At 45.4% G+C, this 24053-nt stretch overlaps 1 protein-coding gene across 1 annotated transcript; it reads left to right on the top strand.

Moving 5' to 3' along the window:
• Positions 1-4631: 4631 nt before the first annotated feature.
• LOC134945851 (uncharacterized) lies at positions 4632-17597 on the top strand. The gene is made up of 4 exons (XM_063935381.1): positions 4632-5039; positions 10273-10593; positions 11345-11689; positions 15204-17597. The coding sequence occupies exons 1-4, from the start codon at positions 4928-4930 to the stop codon at positions 15566-15568; spliced, it is 1143 nt and encodes a 380-aa protein (XP_063791451.1). The 5' UTR covers positions 4632-4927; the 3' UTR covers positions 15569-17597.
• Positions 17598-24053: the final 6456 nt, after the last annotated feature.

Here is a 24053-nt window from a genome sequence, read left to right as displayed (position 1 = left end):
ACACCCAGGTGAGAGGGAATAGAGCGCTGTACTCATTACAGAGAGTCCATATAGACTGTATACAGTGTGTGTAACCTGGGACCATCAGTATACATATAGCAATGGCAGACAGGAGCTGACTGTGCGACACCCAGGTGAGAGGGAATGGAGCGCTGTACTCATTACAGAGAGTCCATATATACTGTATACAGTGTGTAACCTGGGACCATCAGTATACATATAGCAATGGCAGACAGGAGCTGACTGTGCGACACCCAGGTGAGAGGGAATAGAGCGCTGTACTCATTACAGAGAGTCCATATAGACTGTATACAGTGTGTGTAACCTGGACCATCAGTATACATATAGCAATGACAGACAGGAGCTGACTGTGCGAGACCCAGGTGAGAGAGAATGGAGCGCTGTACTCATTACAGAGAGTCCATATAGACTGTATACAGTGTGTAACCTGGGACCATCAGTATACATATAGCAATGGCAGACAGGAGCTGACTGTGCGAGACCCAGGTGAGAGTGAATGGAGCGCTGTACTCATTACAGAGAGTCCATATAGACTGTATACAGTGTGTGTAACCTGGGACCATCAGTATACATATAGCAATGGCCGACAGGAGCTGACTGTGCGAGACCCAGGTGAGAGGGAATGGAGTTCTGTACTCATTACAGAGAGTCCATATAGACTGTATACAGTGTGTGTAACCTGGGACCATCAGTATACATATAGCAATGGCAGACAGGAGCTGACTGTGCGAGACCCAGGTGAGAGGGAATGGAGCGCTGTACTCATTACAGAGAGTCCATATATACTGTATACAGTGTGTGTAACCTGGGACCATCAGTATACATATAGCAATGACAGACAGGAGCTGACTGTGCGAGACCCAGGTGAGAGGGAATGGAGCGCTGTACTCATTACAGAGAGTCCATATAGACTGTATACAGTGTGTGTAACCTGGGACCATCAGTATACATATAGCAATGACAGACAGGAGCTGACTGTGCGACACCCAGACTGTATATAGACTGTATACAGTGTGTCTGCCTGGGACATTTTACCGTCTCCCATTGTGCCCTCATACACCTGCCCTTAATACACCATACGACAAGAGACGCCCGCTGTGACTGAGCTGCTCAGTAATAATGAGTAACTAGGTGATTCATTGCGCCCTACGGACGCTCTTCACATTGTCTTAAGGGGCTACGCCCCCTTAACCCTTGCACACCCTTGTGACGTGGAATATTTTCATTATATGGAGTATTACATCCAATCATAATTGTGTGAGTGGTTAAATATTGCACGGACAAAGGGCATGCAATGGTTAAGGGGTCGTAGCCCCTTGCAATGGCGTGAACAGCGCACGCAGGGCCTGGTGAATCACCTAGTAGGTGCTGTGGTTGGTGGAGTAGGGGGTGCGGGGAAGAGGCGGATGGAATCCTGGGGTGCCACGGGAGGGGCGGTTGTGGTGGGGCCGCAGGTGGGGGATGGTTCGTGGGTGCTGCGGGTGGTGGTCCGGACCCGCTTCAGGTGGGGGAGGAGCAGTTGAGGGGTTGCCCCAGGTGGGGGAGGGGTGTATGCAGTGGTGCGGCGGGAGGTACGGGTGCGGGGTCGCTGTGGGTGGGGGAGCGGGTCCGGAGCTATTGCGGCTGTCCTCCCTTTGGCAGTGGCTCTCCTGGAGACTCGCACAGCAGCCAGTCACTATTGTTAGCGCCGGTGTCCCAACGTGCCGTGTTACAGGGAAGAAGATGTACGCAATAAACTATAGGTCCCAGCAGCCCTAAGGGGCGGAATGCTAGGGCTGCTGGGAGCTGTAGTTTATGTAGTGCGTCTACTTCCCTGTAATGCGGGGCGTTGGGACACTGGTGATAACAATAGTGACTGGCTGGCAGAACTGACTGACTGGCTGAATCAATGTAAAAGGTGAGAGCGCTGTGCAGTGTGTGTGTGTTTGTATATATGTGTGTGTGTGTGTGTGTGTGTGTGTGTGTGTGTGTGACTGTCTGCATAATGTGTGTAAGCGTCACTGGTACAGGGGGCGTTACGTGTGTAAGCGGTACTGGTACAGGGGGCGTTATGTGTGTAAGCGGTACTGGTACAGGGGGCGTTACGTGTGTAAGCGTCACTGGTACAGGGGGCGTTACGTGTGTAAGTGTCACTGGTACAGGGGGCGTTACGTGTGTAAGCGTCACTGGTATAGGGGGGCGTTACGTGTGTAAGCGGTACTGGTACAGAGGGCGATACGCGTGTAAGCGTCACTGGTACAGGGGGCGTTACGTGTGTAAGCGTCACTGGTACAGGGGGCGTTACGTGTGTAAGCGTCACTGGTACAGGGGGCGTTACGTGTGTAAGCGTCACTGGTACAGGGGGCGTTACGCGTGTAAGCGTCACTGGTACAGGGGGTGTTACGTGTGTAAGCGTCACTGGTACAGGGGGCGTTACGTGTGTAAGCGTCACTGGTACAGGGGGTGTTACGTGTGTAAGCGTCACTGGTACAGGGGGTGTTACATGTGTGAGCATCTCTGGTACAGGGGACGTTACATGTGTAAGTGTCTCTACTACAGGGGGTATTATGTGAGCTGTGCCTTTGTAAAGTATGCGAGGGTGCAAATTTATGGTTTGCAGGGGTGCGCCGAACACTCTAGCAATGGCCCAGACTGCACACCCACTGCACTGCACAGCACTGTAACCTTGTACATTGATTCAGCGTCCAGACATTACCCTCCGCGATATCACCCTCTCTATCCGCTACATTAACCATCTCAGGGCTTCTAGGCCGGAAGGCCAGGTGCTGTGTTGTTGAGTCAGGGCCTCTGGGGATCTGGGCGCGGCTGTGGCTGGGACGCACTTCTGTGACATCACACGCAAAGGAGGCTTGGGGCTCAGAGAGTATGCGGTGCAGGGAGGCCTATGAAAGTCTTCCGCTGCTCCGCTTTCATACACATCTATGCCGGTGGCTGCAGCAGCTTTTTTTCCACCTGCGGCGCGGCTTGGGAGTGGGGATTGTTGATGCCGGAGGGGGCAGGTGGACTGGCAGCAAGACATTGGTGGTCATTACGAGTTGATCGTTCGCTAGCAGTTTTTAGCAGCCGTGCAAATGCTATGCCGCCGCCCACTGGGAGTGTATTTTAGCTAAGCAGAAGTGCGAACGAAAGGATCGGAGAGCGGGTCCAAAAATATTTTGTGTAGTTTCAGAGTAGCTTCAGACCTACTCGGCGCTTGCGATCACTTCAGACCATTCAGTTCCTGATTTGACGTCACAAACATGCCCTGCGTTCGGCCAGCCACGCCTGCGTTTTTCCGAACACTCCCTGAAAACGTTCAGTTGACACCCAGAAACGCCCTCTTTCTGTCAATCACTCTGCGGCTGCCTGTGCGACTGAAAAGTATCGCTAGACCCTGTGTAAAACTACATCGTTCGTTGTAATAGTACGCCGCACGTGCGTATTGCGCTCCATATGCATGCGCAGAAGTGCAGAGTTTTTGCCTGATCGCTGCACAGCGAACGAATGCAGCTAGTGATCAACTTGGAATGACCCCCATAGGATGCTACAGTAAAAGGATGTTTTCCTCCTCTCTACAGCGCAGAGACTTGCTGCAGATGCAATGGCATACCCTCCAGCTGCACCTTTCTGGCAGGTACAGTCCCTTTTTTTTAATGGTCTGTACCATTTTTTTGACTCTCCAAGCTTCCATTGAAAGTATAGGAAAAGGGGCGTGACCACGGCGCTGTGCCCGGGGCCACGCCTCCTTTTCGGATGTGTATCAGTGTTTATGTGTAAAGTGTTGGAGGGTGTGTTGCTGCAGATGCAGTGGGGACTATTTTGGGGTGTGGGGCTGGAGCTGCAGCTCCGTCAACCCCATTGCTAATCCTGCTCTGTGAAAACACAGCAGGCAAAGGGCAGAGCCTCCCATTGGATGTAACCTGTGTGGGAGGGCGTTTCTCATCCAATCAGGTGTTGACTGGGTGTGATAGACCTGCCACTAACCCAATGAGAGCTCCTAGCCACACCCAGTGTTAGAGGGCCAGGCACAGAAAATCACAGGGCTATTATATAGGACAGACATTCCCAACCGCGGTCCTCAAGGCACACCAACAGTGCAGGTTTTAGTGATATCTAGGCTGCAGCACAGATGGTTAAATCAAAATAACTGAGGTACTAATTAAGTCACCTGTGCTGCAGCCTGGATATCACTAAAACCTGCACTGTTGGTGTGCCTTGAGGACCGTGGTTGGGAAAGCCTGCTATAGGAGATAATCGCCCAGTGTGACTGAGCTGCTCAGTAATAATGAGTAAAAATCACCCGGTGTGACTGAGCTGCTCAGTAGTAATGAGTAATAATCACCTGGTGTGACTGAGCTGCGCAGTAATAATGAGTAATAATCACCCGGTGTGACTGAGCTGCTCAGTAATAATGAGTAATAATCGCCCGGTGTGACTGAGCTGCTCAGTAATAATGAGTAATAATCACCCGGTGTGACTGAGCTGCTCAGTAATAATGAGTAATGATCGCCCGGTGTGACTGAGCTGCTCAGTAATAATGAGTAATAATCATCCGATGTGACTGAGCTGCTCAGTAATAATGAGTAATAATCACTAGTGGGATAGTAGATCGCCATCTAGACACATTTATATGTCATATTCTCCATCTATGGGATGCCAGGCCGGTGTGTAATGTGATGTCTTCTCTCTGGTAGATTTCCTGTGGACTCCAGTTGTAGAGGAGATACAGACACCCCGTTTATTTCACAACACCCCGGTCGCCCTAGAGTGCACAGTCTCAGGGTATTTCCCGGACGCCCTCGCTGTGACGTGGCTGAGGCGGAGAGAACGCAAACTGGAAATATGCGAAGAGTCGGACGATGTGTCAGTCCCAAAGATCAAATCATATAAAAACCCAGATAACACGTATCGCTGCATAGCAAAGCTGATGCTCACCCCTACACTGAGAGACCACCAGGGGGCAGAATACATATGCCAAGTCCAACATCCCTCTCTGGAAAATGCAATTGAGAAAAGCAGCGGGAGGCTCAGCATGATGGGTGAGTGTCAGACCACTGTGGGCAAGATGGCGACTGTGGCTGTGTTACCTAAAGCTGCTTATATGAGATAAGAGCTCCTATGGCCCAGTCAGGGAGCCGCCGGATATGGTATACACTGTGCCCCAATATGTGACCAGAGTATGGTACCAGCCATTGGGTTTCACCAGTGGAGGCTATTCTGGCAGCATACATGCTAATTACCCTGAAGGTGTATCCCTCTCCTATCTGCAGCCTGTGTATACACCCCCCTCACTATGTGTACAGCAATTGGGAGATAAGGGACAATATGCAGCTGACACTGGTTCCCGGGAATGTGAGGGTGTCACATGTTCACTTATGTATAATCTACAGTTCAGCAGACATATGGCGGCTGCAGCGGTATATACACAGGCTGAAGTTGGTAGGGTGTGGTATGGAGAGTCGCAGTGGCGGAACTAGCGAGCGGTGGGCCCATGTGCGACAAAATGCTTTGGGTCCCCCCCCATCTAAGTCCACCGCCTCACCCCTGGAGAGGATCTGGTGAGAGGGACCTGCTCAGGGCCAGGGAAATGGATACCTAGCAACAGTGCCGTAATGAATAATTTTAGTGCTGTGTGCAAGAAATGGCATCGGAGCCCCGCTCCTCTATGTAAAACAGGGGCAGTACGCGGCGCAGGTGCGCAAAAAAACCCAGGGGCGTGGCTTCGTGGGGAAGGGGTGTGGCCACAAAATAATACCAATTCATGTAACGGTGCAAAGTAGTCTCCATTATTGAAATTACGCCGCACGGTACTTCCACTACACCAGGTAGAGACCCTTTTACACCTTATGGCGGACAGCTTCCCCTATTTTACACATTACGGCAGACAGCGTCCCCTTTTTTACACATTACGGCAGACAGCGTCCCATTTTTTGCACATTACGGCAGACAATGTCCCATTTATTACACATTACGACAGACAGCGTCCCCTTTTTACACATTACAGCAGACAGCATCCCATTTGTACACATTACGGCAGACAGCGTCCCATTTTTACACATTACAGCAGACAGCGTCCCATTTTTACACATTACGGCAGACAGCGTTCCATTTTTACACATTACGGCAGACAGCGTTCCTTTTTTACACATTACAGCAGACAGCGTCCCATTTTTACACATTACGGCAGACAGCGTTCCATTTTTACACATTACGGCAGACAGCGTTCCTTTTTTACACATTACGGCAGACAGCGTCCCATTTTTTGCACATTACGGCAGACAATGGCCCTCATTCCGAGTTGTTCGCTCGCAAGGCGATTTTAGCAGAGTTGCTCACGCTAAGCCGCCGCCTATTGGGAGTGAATCTTAGCTTCTTAAAATTGCGAACGATGTATTCGCAATATTGCAATTACAAACTACTTAGCAGTTTCAGAGTAGCTTCATACTTGGCATCTGCGATCAGTTCAGTGCTTGTCGTTCCTGGTTTGACATCACAAACACTCCCAGCGTTCGCCCAGACACTCCCCCGTTTCTCCAGCCACTCCTGCGTTTTTTCCGGAAACGGTAGCGTTTTTTCCCACACGCCCATAAAACGGCCTGTTTCCGCCCAGTAACACCCATTTCCTGTCAATCACACTACGATCGCCTGAGCAATGAAAAAGCCGTGAGTAAAAATACTAACTTCATAGCAAAATTACTTGGCGCAGTCGCAGTGCGGACATTGCGCATGCGCAGTAAGCGGAAAATCGCTGCGATGCGAATAAATTTACCGAGCGAACGACTCGGAATGAGGGCCAATGTCCCATTTATTACACATTACGGCAGACAGCGTCCCCTTTTTACACATTACGGCAGACAGCGTTCCTTTTTTACACATTACAGCAGACAGCGTCCCATTTTTACACATTACGGCAGACAGCGTCCCATTTTTACACATTACAGCAGACGGCGTCCCATTTTTACACATTACGGCAGACAGCGTCCCATTTTTACACATTACGGGAGACAGCGTTCGATTTTTTGCACATTACGGCAGACAGCATCCCATTTATTACACATTACGGCAGACAGTGTCCCATTTTTACACATTACAGCAGACAGCGTCCCATTTTTACACATTACGGCAGACAGCGTTCCATTTTTACACATTACGGCAGGCAGCGTTCCTTTTTTACACATTACAGCAGACAGCGTCCCATTTTTACACATTACGGCAGACAGCGTTCCATTTTTACACATTACGGCAGACAACGTTCTTTTTTTACACATTACGGCAGACAGCGTCCCATTTTTTGCACATTACGGCAGACAATGGCCCTCATTCCGAGTTGTTCGCTCGCAAGGCGATTTTAGCAGAGTTGCTCACGCTAAGCCGCTGCCTACTGGGAGTGAATCTTAGCTTCTTAAAATTGCGAACGATGTATTCGCAATATTGCGATTACAAACTACTTAGCAGTTTCAGAGTAACTTCATACTTGGCATCTGCGATCAGTTCAGTGCTTGTCGTTCCTGGTTTGACATCACAAACACTCCCAGCGTTCGCCCAGACACTCCCCCGTTTCTCCAGCCACTCCTGCGGTTTTTCCGGAAACGGTAGCGTTTTTTCCCACACGCCCATAAAACGGCCTGTTTCCGCCCAGTAACACCCATTTCCTGTCAATCACACTACGATCGCCTGAGCGATGAAAAAGCCGTGAGTAAAAATACTAACTTCATAGCAAAATTACTTGGCGCAGTCGCAGTGCGGACATTGCGCATGCGCAGTAAGCGGAAAATCGCTGCGATGCGAAGAAATTTACAGAGCGAACGACTCGGAATGAGGGCCAATGTCCCATTTATTACACATTACGGCAGACAGCGTCCCCTTTTTACACATTACGGCAGACAGTGTTCCTTTTTTACACATTACAGCAGACAGCGTCCCATTTTTACACATTACAGCAGACAGCATCCCATTTATTACACATTACGGCAGACAGTGTCCCATTTTTTGCACATTATGGCAAACAGAATAGATAGATAGATATATAGATAGACAGACAGACAGACAGACAGACAGACAGACAGACAGACAGATAGTTAGAATAGGTATACTTACCGTTTCCGCTGGCTCAGGCTCCTCTTGCAGCTTCTGGCAGGGGAGAAGAAGGAGGAGGGGGGGTGGAGGAGGGAACCGCAGCGCTGTGTCATTGGTAGAAGCACTGCTGCTGCTGGCCCCCTCCTTTACCTTAGGCTGCCCTCCGCCTCTGTGAATGCCCCCCCTCCTCCTCCCCCCCCCCCCCCCGGTGCGCATCCTCTCCTCGGCGGCGGCACACAGCGGCAGCCAGGCGGCATGTAATGAGTCAGTTTGACTCAATACGTGTTGCTCTGGCTTTGGGCCCCTTGACAGAGGCGGGCCCAAGTGCAAGGCACTGCCTGCACTGGCGCTAGTTCCGCCTCTGGAGAGTCGGCATTCAAAATGTCAGCACCAGAATGTTTACAGGTTCTCAATGTTGACAGTCAGGTTGTCAACATTCACATATGTTGACATGGTTTACTATGTTGACACTATACTGTTGACATACCAATTTTGCATATTTTATCCTAACCCTATAACTAACTCCTAAGCCTGTACCTGACCCCTATACTTAACCCTATACCTAACCTAGGTATCTGCTCTGCAGGTTGACAATGTTTAGGTCGACCACTATTGGTCGACAGTAACTAGGTTGACAGGGTCTCTAGGTCGACATGTTCTAGGTCAACAGGTCAAAAGGTCAACATTAGGTTTTGACAATTTTTAAATTCGTAAAAACTTTTTCATACTTAACGATCCACGTGGAGACCACGATTGGGATTAGTAACCTGGGCCAAGTGCAGCGGTAGCGGAGTGAATCACCTGGCCTGAAGCATTGCGAGCAAAGCCAGCCATGCGAGGGGACGCGGTGCACTAATTGGGATTCCCGGTCACTGTACGGAGAAAACGACACCAACAAATAAAAATGAAAAACTTAAAATGTGCTGTTGACATTCTGGTGTCATCATATTAAATATGGACATTATGAACATGCTGACATTTGTGAATGTTGAAATTTTTCAACATTTGTTGACCTTTTATCCATGTTGACATTCTGTCTATCAACATTTTGACCCTGTCAACATTCTGACTGGATATCGCAAAACTGACTGCAGGCACTTGGGTCCCACGTTGATAGATGGAAATCCTATGATGCCACCGCAGTGACGCCATCTGGACTTTTCCTTTTGCTGGGTACACACCTTGAAAACAAACCCAAGAACAACCGATTGTTGAGCTTATCTCCCATACAGTTACCGAGCCTAGAATAGGTGCCTCATTGCTGGTTTAAGTACAAACGCCCAAAAAGAACCCTCGGTTGGAATAGGAGTCCGATGGTAGAAATTCTGTACACACTACATTTTCAGCCCGATATTGTTGTGCAGGACTTCTCATATTGGAGACCCGTCCATGAACAGGAGGTTCCTCATAGAATATAGCATCTGCTTCACAACTGATAGACACAGTGTAAGCTGGATTGAACATTGGCCCTCATTCCGAGTCGTTCGCTCGTTCTTTTTTTTCGCATCGCAGTGAAAATCAGCTTAGAGCGCATGCGCAATGTTCGCACTGCGACTGCGCTAAGTAATTCTGCTATGAAGAAAGGATTTTTACTCACGGCTTTTTGTTCGCACCGGCGAACGTAGTGTGATTGACAGGAAATGGGTGTTACTGGGCGGAAACACAGCGTTTTATGGGCGTGTGGCTGAAAACGCTACCGTTTCCGGAAAAAACACAGGAGTGGCCGGAGAAACGGGGGAGTGTCTGGGCGAACGCTGGGAGTGTTTCTGACGTCAAACCAGGAACGACAAGCACTGAACTGATCGCACAGGCAGAGTAAGTCTGGAGCTACTCTAAAACTGCTAAGTTTTTTTTGTTTGCAATATTGCGTATACTTCGTTCGCTCTTTTAAGATGCTAAGATACACTCCCAGTAGGCGTAGACTAAGCGTGTGTAACTCTGCTAAATTCGCATTGCGAACGATCAACTCGGAATGAGGGCCATTGGCTGACATGTATGCAGCTTTTAGATTGAGCTAACACTGATTGTTATACAGTAAATTCATCAAATATTTCAAAAAAGAAAAGGTGCCCCTCTAATCCTTCAAATTAGTGCATTAATAAATTGAAATAAAAATATTTTGGTTTCGGCAGAATGATCTTAATCCCTCATCTATACGCGACTATTTACATTATTCATCTTGTATTTACTATCCAGCGAAACCTCAGCCGGAGCCCATGAAGATGACCCTCGATGATGACCGTGTGGTGGTCCGGTTCTCTTTCCATCTCAAGAAGTTTTATCCTAAAGAGCTCAACATCAGGTGGCACATGGACGAGACGCAACCCAGGAGAGGAGTGCGGCAGAGCATGATACACACGGAAACATTCACCGAGCGCGAGGATGACTGCTTGTTTGATGTTACCAGTGAATGTGGTATTCTGGGGTGTGGCTTTGCCGATCCTCAATATAAGGTCTATGTGACTTGGTACCATGCGTCTATGGAAGGGCCTGAGACCAGAGAATTGACTGTAAGAGGTAAGAATGCATGAAAAATTCAATAGAATTCTAGAATATAGCCCCACACAATAGGTATCCTGATGGGTGGGTGTGGTGCCATGATCACATGATGGTGGCGACATCTCCGTTGTTTAATGCTCTGGTGGTGAGTCACCCATGTCACTTGGGAGTCTGGACAACCCTGTCTGGAGACTAGGAGGACCTGCCTAAATTCAGAACTCTCCAGGCAGAGATACAAGTATTTGTTAGTGATGTCATCATATTTTAATGAGGTTTTCATCTTATGTTCATCGAATTTCAAAATTATGTGATTGTGGCGCCACACTCGCTCATTGAACATGGTTGGTACCTATAGGACTCAACCAGAGGTTGGCTTTTTTTTTTTTTTTTAACAAACATGACTTACTGTACCGTAGAGTCTAAAAATCTAGACAAATTTTATTAATCTAAAGAATCTTTTTTACCCAAAATTGAGACACCTCTTGCTCAGGGTGGTTTTCTCTAAGCTGCAGGTGGAGCTGTCATGAAACTTCAAAAAAAGCCTTAGCAGCTTTACAAATATCCTTTTCCAAGAAGGGCATCCAAGTCACCCAGAGACTCACTGGATTACAGGCTTGGCAAAGCAAATCTCTCACTTTAAAAGTACAAATTTTTGGTTTGAATGTCCGTATTTAGTTGTAAACGTTACTACTGAATGAATCTCTTGCTAGCCAAACGTAAAATTCACATTTGTTCAAAATATGCACTTAATAAATATTTGTATCTGTAGATCTGCCCTGGCGCCCACAAGTAAGAGAAATTGTCTCACGCATATTGGTCGATAATCAAAAGAGCAAACTACATTGTATCATCAGAGATTTCTATCCAAATGTTATAACCGTGTCCTGGCTGAAGAAAGGAAAAGGAGATGTTTCTGCAGTACCGGTCTCCAATGGCTGCACATCAGAGGTTGTATACCATCAGGAGAAACCCAGAGTGTGTGGCTATTGCTGCACAGCCATCTTGCGTTTTACCCCAACAGTGAGGGAAGACCAAGGAGCAGAATACATCTGCAGAATGGAGCATCCCAGCCTGGAGCACCCTCTGGAGAAGAGCACCGGGCCGCTGAATATACGTGAGTGCATTCTCTGAGTGCGTGTGTAACACAGTAATCTAATCTTACAGCGCATTCACCTTGACCCTCTCTGCTCTTCCTGTCACCCTAGCTGCTTACTGATTACCTCCCGCTGCCATCTGCAAGACTTCTTCTGTGCTGCCCCGCGCAAACACCCCTCTGGAACTCACTCCCCAGCATGCAATGTTGTGAAATTGAGGGAAGGCCTCTGGGTTGAAAATACAAGAGTAGAATGGGCGAGTACAGGTCTAGGGATGAGTCTCTAACATTTTCCAAAGGGTGCTTTTTCAGGGACCCCATCCTGCACTATTTCGGGGATGAGTCTGTTGCTTATTCTGCACTTCTCACTGCTCTATTTCATTGTGATGGTGTATTCTCCAGTCTACCCGGCTACCCAGTTTGGACCTCTCAGACTCATGGGAAAGTACTAGCAGTAACTTGGGGCGTCTTTCCTGCCCTGGGAGGAAAAACCTATTGGCCTGAGTGATAAAGCAGAGGAGAATTTGGCTTTGCGTGTGCTGGGGAGAGAGGCTGCTGCCACAACTGTTGCTGACAGGTAAACGTAGGGGTGGCGGCAGATCTGGCACCCTGATGGGCTTCTCTAATAATAAGGGGCCTGAGTAATTAGTACCCACTCCCCCCACCCCCTCTCATCAGTGGCGATTTTGTTACCACAGGTAGGGCTGGACTGAGCCACAGGGGCATTGGGGAAACCCCCGGCTGGCCCCACTGCCTGTGTTTTATTTATTTATTTATTATTTTTTTGGGCCCTCCTCCTCTAGACTGTGTACTTTAATTATACATTATATGTATCTATGTTACCTTATACTGCACAGGACTATGGTGTATATTCTACAGTGCATTGCTGTTATTAATCTGGTACATTATCATGCATGTACTAGCAGTGTTTACTATATATATTTATCAACAAAAAAAGGTATCCCAGTGCGCTGATACATATAAAACTGTAAATTCAGTGTGTGGTGGAATTAGGAGTGGATCCACCTCAATAGACCATTGTATTCAGTATACCAGAGGACTTTCTTTGATGCATAGCACCCTAGAATGGAAACCCTCTCACCAAGACAAGTCACCAAAAAAACAATAACAGTTAATATCAAACAATTATGTTTTATTGGATCAGCAATATAAAAATGTCATATAACTCCAATTGGATCCATATAAATGTCATAATACAATTGATGGTATCAATCTCCCCTCACCTTAGCAAAGGTGTGAGATCTAGGTGGAGATTGTTATTGCAACAACACAATAGACACAAATTGGTGAATCCTACGCGTTTTGTCTCTGACTTCATCAGGGGGGGGGGGTAAATCAATTAGATCTTCAGAAGGTTGTGAACAGCGATTCCTTAGATTCAATTTTAGAGATTTAACATAGGTTCATTTAGTATATGGATAAAAATCCATAGGATAAAAAAGTCCCAAAGGTGAATAATACAGTATATGGCATCTACAAATGCCCAAATATAGGTGATAAATTCACTTACTAGTGACCAATAATTCCAAATAGAAATATTGCACAAACTCCAATATGTGCATGTACACAGGTCACCGGTGTATATACAGGGTGATTCAAAAGTCGCAGTACACCCTTTTGTTTCAAAAACTGTGCAGGAAATGGGAAAACTGAATACTCCAGTAAGGTATGGGTGAGGTGGCCTATCTTTTAGGGTATGTACCGAACATGGGCGCCATCTTGAATCTAAGTCAGGTTTCCCATATCCTGCACAGTTTTTGAAACAAAAGGGTGTACTGCGACTTTTAAATCAATATATATATATATATATATATATATATATATATATATCAAGGGGCCCAGACCATGCATTCTCTCATGGGGGTCATTCAGATCTGATCTCTGGGCTGCGTTTTTTGCTGCCCTGCAATCAGATAGTCGCCGTCTACAGGGGGAGGGTTAAATCGCTGTGCAAGTGTGTGATCGCATGTGTAGCAGAGCTGCACAAACTGATTTTGTGCAGTTTCAGCGAAGACTAGAACTTACTCTTCCCGTGCTGACGTCAGACACCCTCCCGGAAAATGACTGAGCCCGTCTGCGTTTTTCCGGACACTCCTGGAAAATAGTCAAGTCAGTTGACACCCACAAACGGCCTCTTCCTGTCAATCTCCTTGTGAACTCCCATGCGTTTGGGTATTTTGCACCATCCTGTCGCTAGTTGTTGCTGTTGTGTGACGCGCCAGCGCATTGCGGTGCATATGCATGCGCAGTTCGTATCTGATCGCCCGCTGTGCGAAAACGCACAGCAGCTGTCAGATCTGAATTAGGCCCATGGTTAGGCTAAATCAATGTGGTGGCTAGACACACCTCCTCTGTAGACTGGCCACACCCCTATACATGGGCCCCTATCATTGCATCCCCCCGGTGGGCTTTTCACGCCCTAGTCGCACACTGACTACAGGTAGAATATATATCAATCAGCTGTTTTATGTTTATTGCTTAGAGATGTGCGCCGGACCATTTGTCCTGGTTTTGGTTCTAATTCATCGTCCGGCTTTGGTTTTACCAAAACGCCATGACTCGTTTTGGTTTAGTATTTGTTCCAAAAATTTACAAAAAAATGCTAATATCACATAAAGTAATTTGGGCCTTTTTTTGTTCCTAGAGTATTAGTAACCTCAATAACATTAATTTCCACTCATTTCCAGTGAATTTTGACCTCCTCACAATATTATTTTTATCCAGTTTAGGCCAAAGGCTGCATGTTTTTGCAAATACATGTAACAAATGTCTCTGAAATTCTATCACCATATAGTTTCAAATAATGCTACAAGTATTAGTCGGTGTGCAGGGGGATACCAGGAGAGAAAATGCACCCCCCTTTCTGTTTGCTACTTATATAGAATGCAAAATCCCATGAGAATCCGAATGCGAGATAATGACGTTTTGCCTCGATTCGGAATCAGCCTGCAATGTTTGGGAAGGGATGGGGGGGGGGGGGGGGGGGTTTGGATTTTAGAAAATCTTAACAGCTCATCTCTATTATTACTGTGCTTATATTGTCTGTTGGAATTTGTTAATGTGGTTGGTGCTATTTGTTACATGTATTTGCAAAAACATGCATCCTTTGGCCTATCAGTGTGGTTCGTAGGATGGTGTTATTGTGTGTTGATGGTTTTGTGTTGGTTGTTTTATCTTGGTTAGGATGTTATCCCTGTCCTTATTCAGCATATTATTGTGCTTTCAGATTCTATATTACACCCGTGTTATTGCGCTAATTCACTGTTTTGTATCACTGTAGTGATTGGTTTTCTCTGTTTTATGATTCGTGTATGTAGCTTTAGTATCCATATTGCTGTAAGGTTTATTCTGACATATGCATGAAAAACATACTAACCAATCAGCTACTAGCTTTCATCTGTCTAGTGCTTAATAATGAGAGCAAATGCCTTATTAGCTGTTATAAGTACCAATCAGATTTTCACCTGTAAGTGACCATCCGCTTCCGATAACTATTGTTTTTCTGTCCCCCCAGGAGCGATGTCCTCACCATGTGTCTCAGAAATAATTATCCCAAGACTGGAGGATAACAAACAAGTGACTCTGTCCTGTTATGTTTCTGGATTTCCAGATTATTTTTACAGTCTGAAGTGGTTCAGAAAAGAAGCTGGAAGCCGGAGAGACCTCCCTAATGATAGATACGAGAGCTCATATTCCATCAGGCCATTCAACTTGGATGACCATACCCATTCACAGGAGTTTTATCTGACTTTTACCCCTACCCGGAGCTCTGACCAAGGAGTCGAATTAATCTGTGTAGTGGAACATGATCTTCTGAAACAGCCGATAGAGAGAAGCACCGGGCCGCTAGATGTTTCTGTAATCGGTACAGGGACATAGGGAAGGAAACTAGAAGATCTATAATGAGATTATTTACACATTTTTATTAACTTTAGTTGCCTTCCAATACAAATAACACATGTATGAATACTAACACGCGTGCTCTAGACAATGTAACTGACGTGTAAAGTGAGCTTAAAAAAAACTGCGGAACGTTCTGCACTCTTACATAATATCAGCCTCTTTTCTACTGCTATGTGTTTTTACTTTGCTGAAACAATGTTGCTGCACTCTGGAAAACAGTTAATCAGCGATACGTAGAGGCTGACACAGTTACATTTTACTATTCAACCAAAAAGATAAATAGTAACAATCTTTTTAAAACACAAATAATCTAGGAGATTCATTTGGCGGGGAGGGAGACCGCGTATAGCGTTAATCAAATTGCAGCAGACTGTAGGGAATGGGGGAATTAACTTCCCTAATATCCTCTGGTACTCCCAGGCGGCCCAACTACGTTACTTACATGACTGGATGCATAACGATAACACATACACAAATACAGAATTAGATAGAGAATTTATGCAGGAGGGGGATCTCATTACATTTCTTCATCTGCACGATCGAGAGGTGCCCGAGGAGCTGAGGGGAAACCCCTTACTGTGGAACATAAAAAACTTTGGAAAGAAATGCGACATAAACTAAACCTAAATGCCCACAAATCATTACACCTTCCGTTCGTGGCTAATCCTGACTTCCAAGAGGGTCAGGCACACTACCCGTTTAATATATGGAGGCTGGGAGGGGTGTCCAGGATCGGTGATTTAGTGGACATGCGGGGCTCGAGGCCGCTCACGTTCCAGGAGGCCACTACTAAATACCCAACTCTGAGAGCCTTTCCTGTGGCCTTTCTTTTGGCTCAACACTATATTTCATCCACTATCAGATGTCTTTCACCTGGGGATTGGGATAATCCGATGGATAAAATGTTGAAACAATCCCCTAGAGTTAAGAAGGCAATCTCGACTGCGTATGGGTACTTCCGGAACGTCCTGGACTACTCGAGGGGTCCGGGAGGTGTTATGTCTTGGAGGGATTGTCTCCCGAACGTTGAAATTAGAGACTTACTGGCGGCACATGTTAAAACCTGCAAATTATTTCCCTCTTCTAGATATAAAGAAATGTCTCTCAATATTTTGCATAGGACTTATCTATCGCCCCATAGACGACACTTGATAGGACTTGCTGACACACATGCATGTTGGAAATGTGGCACTCCTCAGGCGGATATGTTTCACTGCCTGTGGACATGTCCCTTAATCAGACAGTTTTGGATTCAGATACGAAACTACTTGACGACCGAACTGGTAAATTATTGGAGGTTGTCCCCGGAGTGGGCACTTTTTGGTATCATGCCACCGAATCAACGCCTCTCTTTGGGCAGTAAAAAATAGTTGCTGGCAATTAGTTTGGCGGCTAGGAAAGCCATTCTGCAGGTGTGGATAGCGAAGGATCCACCGACTCTATCACTGTTTAAAGCCAAACTATTCTATCTCTTTAGGATGGAATGGATCAGTGTCCTGCTGGACAAAGACACTAAGATACACAATTTCTTCGAGGTTTGGGAGAGTTATATAATGACCTTGTCGACGACGGTTAGGAAACAGCTCCACGACTCGTTGTCCAACACAGAATGGTTTCTAACTAGAGTGGCTGCCGGGGATCCGCCAATTGTGCCTTAAAAGCCATTTGACAAACAGGGCGCTGAGGGCGGGTTGGGGGGGAAATCGGGTGCGGCACGGGTATTACATATATGTGTACATACATGTATGTGCAGATTTTTATTTATTTTTTATCTTACTTTAATTTGTTTTATTTTTATTTATTTTTTTTCTCCCCTTTTCTCTTATGTTCAAAAGTACAAATATGGGTCAGTCGACCGAGTTGAATTTCAAACCTGTATAATAAATGATCGTATAACAAGATATGTCCCTTGATCGAGGACTCAACTGTATTTTTCTTGTTCTGTTTGCTTATAATACCCTTCTATCAAAGATTTGAAACATGTCGAACATTTATGTATGTATAACCTGTCTTGCTTCAATAAAAAATTTATTAAAAAAATAAAAAAAATAAAACACAAATAATCATTGGAAAATATTCAATTAAGTATATTTCGTTCCAATTAAAGAATATCTGTCGCCAGGTCCTATGATTTTTGTATTGCATAGAGCATTCTAGAATATTCAGCTATAAGAGAGCATTCTATTCAGATTCTTACTGTGTGCTGTGTCCCTGGCTGGCTTCCTATAGCCCGCACAGCAAGAGAAGCATTAGGTACAGGCAGGGGTGTAGTGAGGGTCGCTCCGGCGGAGCACAAGTTCCGGGCGGAGATAACTTAGATGGCGCGCTGCACCCTGCCACTCCCCCTTCTCGCAGGCTACTGTACTGCCAGCCGCAGAGCAAGGAAGAGGAGGAGCAGAGGGGCGCACACTGACTTGGACTCAGAGACTAGGTAGGGAACAGGGCAGGCCAGAGGTGACAGCAGAAGACACTGACAGCTGACACATGTCGGAACTCTGCCGTCCTCTTTATATGTCTCACTGTCTACTTGTAGCTATGCAGCAGAATTACTACTGTCATGCAGCACCTCTCTCTTTCCTAGCAGATGGCAGCACGTCTCTACTTCAGATGCTGCAGCAGTTCTCTCTGCCCTAGCTGCTGCTGCAGCACCTCTTTCTGCCCCGACTTCTGCAAAAACTGTCTCTACCCCGGCTGCTGTAGCACCTCTCTCTGCCTCGGCTGCTGCAGCACTTCTCTCTACATTGATGCTGCAGCAACTCTCTCTGCCCCAGCTGCAGCATCTCTCTCTGCAGCACCTCTTTCTGCCTCGTTGCTCCAGCACCTCTCTCTTACCTGGAAGCTGCAGCACATGTCTCTACTTCAGATGCTGCAGCAGTTCTCTCTGCACTAGCTGCTGTAGCAACTCTTTCTGCCCCGGCTGCTGTAGCACCTCTCTCTACCCCGGCTGCTGTAGTACCTCTCTCTGCCCCGGCTGCTGCAGCACTTGTCTCTACATTGATGCTGCAGCACCTCTTTCTGCCCCGGCTACTGCAGCACCTCTCTCAGCTCTGGCTGCTGCAACACTTCTCTCTACATTGATGCTGCAGCATCTCTTTCTGCCCCGGCTACTGCAGCACCTCTCTCTACATTGATGCTGCAGCACTTTTCTCTGCATTAGAAACTGCAGCACATCACTCTATCTCTCTGGCTGCTGCAGCACCTTTCTCTTCCTCTCAAGCTGCAGCAGCACCTCTCACTGCCCCTAAGGCTGCTGCGCTCCTCAGGCTGCTGCTGCCAGCTCTATGGGACATTATTTTCTTTGAAGTATAGCGGGATTATTAGGTTTGGGATGGCAGTTCTAGGGTATTATTTTCATTGAGACATTGGGGGACTGTCAAGTTTGGGGGAGGGGGGCAATTTTCGTGCATTATTTTCATTGAGAGTTTGGAGGGGTTCAGGTCTGTGGGGGGGTTCACATTTAGGGCATTATTTTCATTGAGGCCTTGAGAGATTATCAACTGGGGGCAGTTTTGGGGCATTATTTTCATTCAGAGATTGGGGGGTTATCACATCTATGTGGGGGTCATAGTTGGGGCTTTATTTTCATTGAGGAGTTGTGAGGTCAGGTCAGTTGGGGCATATATAGTGGTTTCAAATTATGTGAATTAGACAAGTAAGCAGTTAAATATAGCTACTTCCATTACACCATGGTGTAATGTGTATAATGAGCGCAATCATAGTATAATGTGTATAATGGGCTCTAATGTGGTGTAATGTGTATAAGGGGCTCAATCATAGTATAACGTGTATAAGGGGCTCTACTGTGTGGTGTAATGTGAATAACGGACACTACTGTACGGTGTTATGTGAATTGGTGCTATTCTGTGGCCACGCACCTTCCCAGTGAAGCCTTGCCCCTATATTGTTGTTGCAAGCCTTCGGTACGCACTGATCCTATTTGAAACAATGGGGGGCACCTAAGCTCCACACAGTCTAGAGCCCTGTCACCAATTTAGGATTTTTAAATATTGGTTATTTTCAAATGTAACATGCCACCACATGTTGGCTAGCCCCCAATTCAGTACAAGGGATGGGGGCTGCACTGATGGCCTCTACATTTGGAAAGTGCTTTATTCAGATCATTCTAATATTGTACAGAGCATGTGTGACTGGGTGGGCTTCCATCGTCATTCCTGAAGTATAGGGATCAGTGGCAAACGCAGGATTTGCATGGAGGGGGGGGGGGGTTTCCAGAACTGGGTGGAGCCAAGCACGGGGGTGGGGACTGAGGTGACCCAGTATATGCTGGGTCCTTAAAACTAGTGTGTGTGTGTGTGTGTATATATATATATATATATATATATATCTAACCTGCTCAATGACCCGGCACTCCTGCGGTCCCCTCCGCCTGCAAACAGCTGCTCCTGGTGCCCTCCTCAGGGAGAGAATCCTCCTTCATACAGACAATGCAATGAGGCGGCACTCCGGAGACTTTTCAAAAGCTTTAATGCGGTGATCTACGTTTCGGGGACACAGCCCCTTCGTCAGGATAATTATATGTGACAAAAAACAGTGTTTAAATACCTGAGTGGGAATACTCACGCCCGCCGCCTCCAGCCGCGTCGCCCGGTTTCCGGCCGCGTCCTCCCGGTCCCACCGGAAATGACATCATGCCGGCCCGTCCAGCTGACGCGTTGTGGCTAGGAAGAGAGAAACCATAGCAACATATAAACAAAAGATAAACTGAACAATTAATATGCCTCCTTACAGCCATTGCATTATACATCAAACATAACAAAACAGGTGAATAAATAAGACGATCTGATCCATATTAAAAACTATATATATATACATCTTGTGGTAATCAGAACGATATCAGTGTAAACATTATATTAATGCAACAGGCCGTGGGCTATATATTAAAATTAAAAAATAAAAATAAAATATTCTATTAGTGAACAAAAAGTGTCATAATAAGACTAAAAATAAATATAAATATAAATCCACCAAGCTGCCAAATTATTTACATTAAAATTGGTTATTACCAGTGCAACTAATTATTGCATCACCCTTACCTGCCTGGCAAACTGCTCATAAAAAACATCTTAGATTAAGGGCTTCATTGAGCCCTTTGGGAGCAAGTGTGCCTAGTGTGTGGATCCAACGAGACTCCAATTGTAGGAGTTTTCTAGATCTGTCTCCACCCCTTAAAGATTTAGGAACCTGGTCGATGATTTTATAACGGAGAGTGGCCATATTATGTTGTTTTTTAGCAAAATGACGAGCTACTGGTTGTTCGCTATCACCTGCTTTTATGGCTTCACGTATGGCATATCTATGTTGTGCCATCCTGATCTTAAAGGCACAATCCGTCTTGCCCACATATGATAAACCACATGGGCATGTAAGTAGGTAGACCACAAACTTTGATTCACAAGACAGACACTGTTTGATATTATATGGTTTACCTGTATGCGGATGCAAAAATTTCGTACCCGGTGTCATGTAACTACACGTTGTGCATCCACTACACCGGTAACATCCCGCTTTTTTGCTAAGGAAATGTTCTTTAACCAAATTAAATTGAGAGATGTCGGTTTTCATGACTATATCTCTTATACTGCGATTTCTAGAATAGCTAGGTAATAATTTAGATTGGAATGCCTCACCTAACCCTTTATCAGTAGCCACAATGGGCCAGATTTGTTTGGTCTTTTTAGTCAAATAATGACTGCTGGAATTAAAACGGGTAACCCATGGAAATCTACCCTGTAGCTGTTTAGGGGGTTTTTGTTCCAGTAGTTGTTCTCTTGTGAGACTCAAAGCCCTCTTTCGTGCTGTCATCAACAATTTAATTGGATAACCTCTATCTAGAAATCTTAGGGTCATGCTATGTAAGGCTTGCTCCCTCTCATGTGGCTTAGTCGTAATGCGACATACTCTCAAATATTGTGAAAATGGTAAACTGCGAATCGTAGATTTGGGGTGGGAACTGTCATATCGCAACACATTATTCCTGTCTGTGGGTTTCACAAACAGTGATGTGTTGATCATCCCTTCATCAAGCGTAATGCAGACATCCAAGAAATTGATGGTTTTATCATCAATTGTTAGAGTTAATTTAATAGGACTATCTGTAGCATTGTGAGTATAAACTAGTGATTTAAGATCATCCTGACTACCCATCCAGAATATAAGGACATCATCTATATAACGAAAATATAGACTTATCCTATCAACAATTGCACTGTTATGTAAAAATAAATCACATTCAACCTCCCACATATATGAGTTGGCGAAGGATGGTGCCACCGCCGATCCCATTGCGCAACCTGTGCGCTGCAGGAAAAAGATCTTATCATAAAGAAAATAATTGTGGGTCAGGGAGAATTCTAACAGTGCCATAAATTTCGGCCAGGGGGTCGTTATGTGAACCACTATCTGTGTACTGTGATGCTTTTTTACAGCCATGTATCCAGAATACCAGTACACACCTAAAGGATACTTCTATGTTACTCAGGAAATTTCTAGAAATGGGTAAATTATCTGAGCAGACTAGCCTCGCCACCATAGATGTTACGAGTTTGTATACATGTATACCGCATGGGGCGGGGCTACAAGCTGTCAGAAGATTAATCACTAATAACCCACTGTATAAAGGTCCTGATATTAATTTTTTTATGGCACTGTTAGAATTCTCCCTGACCCACAATTATTTTCTTTATGATAAGATCTTTTTCCTGCAGCGCACAGGTTGCGCAATGGGATCGGCGGTGGCACCATCCTTCGCCAACTCATATATGTGGGAGGTTGAATGTGATTTATTTTTACATAACAGTGCAATTGTTGATAGGATAAGTCTATATTTTCGTTATATAGATGATGTCCTTATATTCTGGATGGGTAGTCAGGATGATCTTAAATCACTAGTTTATACTCACAATGCTACAGATAGTCCTATTAAATTAACTCTAACAATTGATGATAAAACCATCAATTTCTTGGATGTCTGCATTACGCTTGATGAAGGGATGATCAACACATCACTGTTTGTGAAACCCACAGACAGGAATAATGTGTTGCGATATGACAGTTCCCACCCCAAATCTACGATTCGCAGTTTACCATTTTCACAATATTTGAGAGTATGTTGCATTACGACTAAGCCACATGAGAGGGAGCAAGCCTTACATAGCATGACCCTAAGATTTCTAGATAGAGGTTATCCAATTAAATTGTTGATGACAGCACGAAAGAGGGCTTTGAGTCTCACAAGAGAACAACTACTGGAACAAAAACCCCCTAAACAGCTACAGGGTAGATTTCCATGGGTTACCCGTTTTAATTCCAGCAGTCATTATTTGACTAAAAAGACCAAACAAATCTGGCCCATTGTGGCTACTGATAAAGGGTTAGGTGAGGCATTCCAATCTAAATTATTACCTAGCTATTCTAGAAATCGCAGTATAAGAGATATAGTCATGAAAACCGACATCTCTCAATTTAATTTGGTTAAAGAACATTTCCTTAGCAAAAAAGCGGGATGTTACCGGTGTAGTGGATGCACAACGTGTAGTTACATGACACCGGGTACGAAATTTTTGCATCCGCATACAGGTAAACCATATAATATCAAACAGTGTCTGTCTTGTGAATCAAAGTTTGTGGTCTACCTACTTACATGCCCATGTGGTTTATCATATGTGGGCAAGACGGATTGTGCCTTTAAGATCAGGATGGCACAACATAGATATGCCATCCGTGAAGCCATAAAAGCAGGTGATAGCGAACAACCAGTAGCTCGTCATTTTGCTAAAAAACAACATAATATGGCCACTCTCCGTTATAAAATCATCGACCAGGTTCCTAAATCTTTAAGGGGTGGAGACAGATCTAGAAAACTCCTACAATTGGAGTCTCGTTGGATCCACACACTAGGCACACTTGCTCCCAAAGGGCTCAATGATGCCCTTAATCTAAGATGTTTTTTATGAGCAGTTTGCCAGGCAGGTAAGGGTGATGCAATAATTAGTTGCACTGGTAATAACCAATTTTAATGTAAATAATTTGGCAGCTTGGTGGATTTATATTTATATTTATTTTTAGTCTTATTATGACACTTTTTGTTCACTAATAGAATATTTTATTTTTATTTTTTAATTTTAATATATAGCCCACGGCCTGTTGCATTAATATAATGTTTACACTGATATCGTTCTGATTACCACAAGATGTATATATATATAGTTTTTAATATGGATCAGATCGTCTTATTTATTCACCTGTTTTGTTATGTTTGATGTATAATGCAATGGCTGTAAGGAGGCATATTAATTGTTCAGTTTATCTTTTGTTTATATGTTGCTATGGTTTCTCTCTTCCTAGCCACAACGCGTCAGCTGGACGGGCCGGCATGATGTAATTTCCGGTGGGACCGGGAGGACGCGGCCGGAAACCGGGCGACGCGGCTGGAGGCGGCGGG

This window comes from Pseudophryne corroboree, chromosome 7 (assembly GCF_028390025.1).
Source record: "Pseudophryne corroboree isolate aPseCor3 chromosome 7, aPseCor3.hap2, whole genome shotgun sequence".
NCBI classification, from domain to species: Eukaryota; Metazoa; Chordata; class Amphibia; order Anura; family Myobatrachidae; genus Pseudophryne; species Pseudophryne corroboree.
This window is presented reverse-complemented; position numbering and strand designations above follow the sequence as displayed.

Bases quoted from the DNA above. Each gene is read 5' to 3' on its own strand.
- LOC134945851 (XM_063935381.1), top strand. From the start codon at position 4,928: ATGCTCACCCCTACACTGAGAGACCACCAGGGGGCAGAATACATATGC. The intron at 5,040-10,272 runs GTGAGTGTCAGA...TTTACTATCCAG, and splicing joins CGGGAGGCTCAGCATGATGG to CGAAACCTCAGCCGGAGCCC. The intron at 11,690-15,203 runs GTGAGTGCATTC...CTGTCCCCCCAG, and splicing joins CACCGGGCCGCTGAATATAC to GAGCGATGTCCTCACCATGT.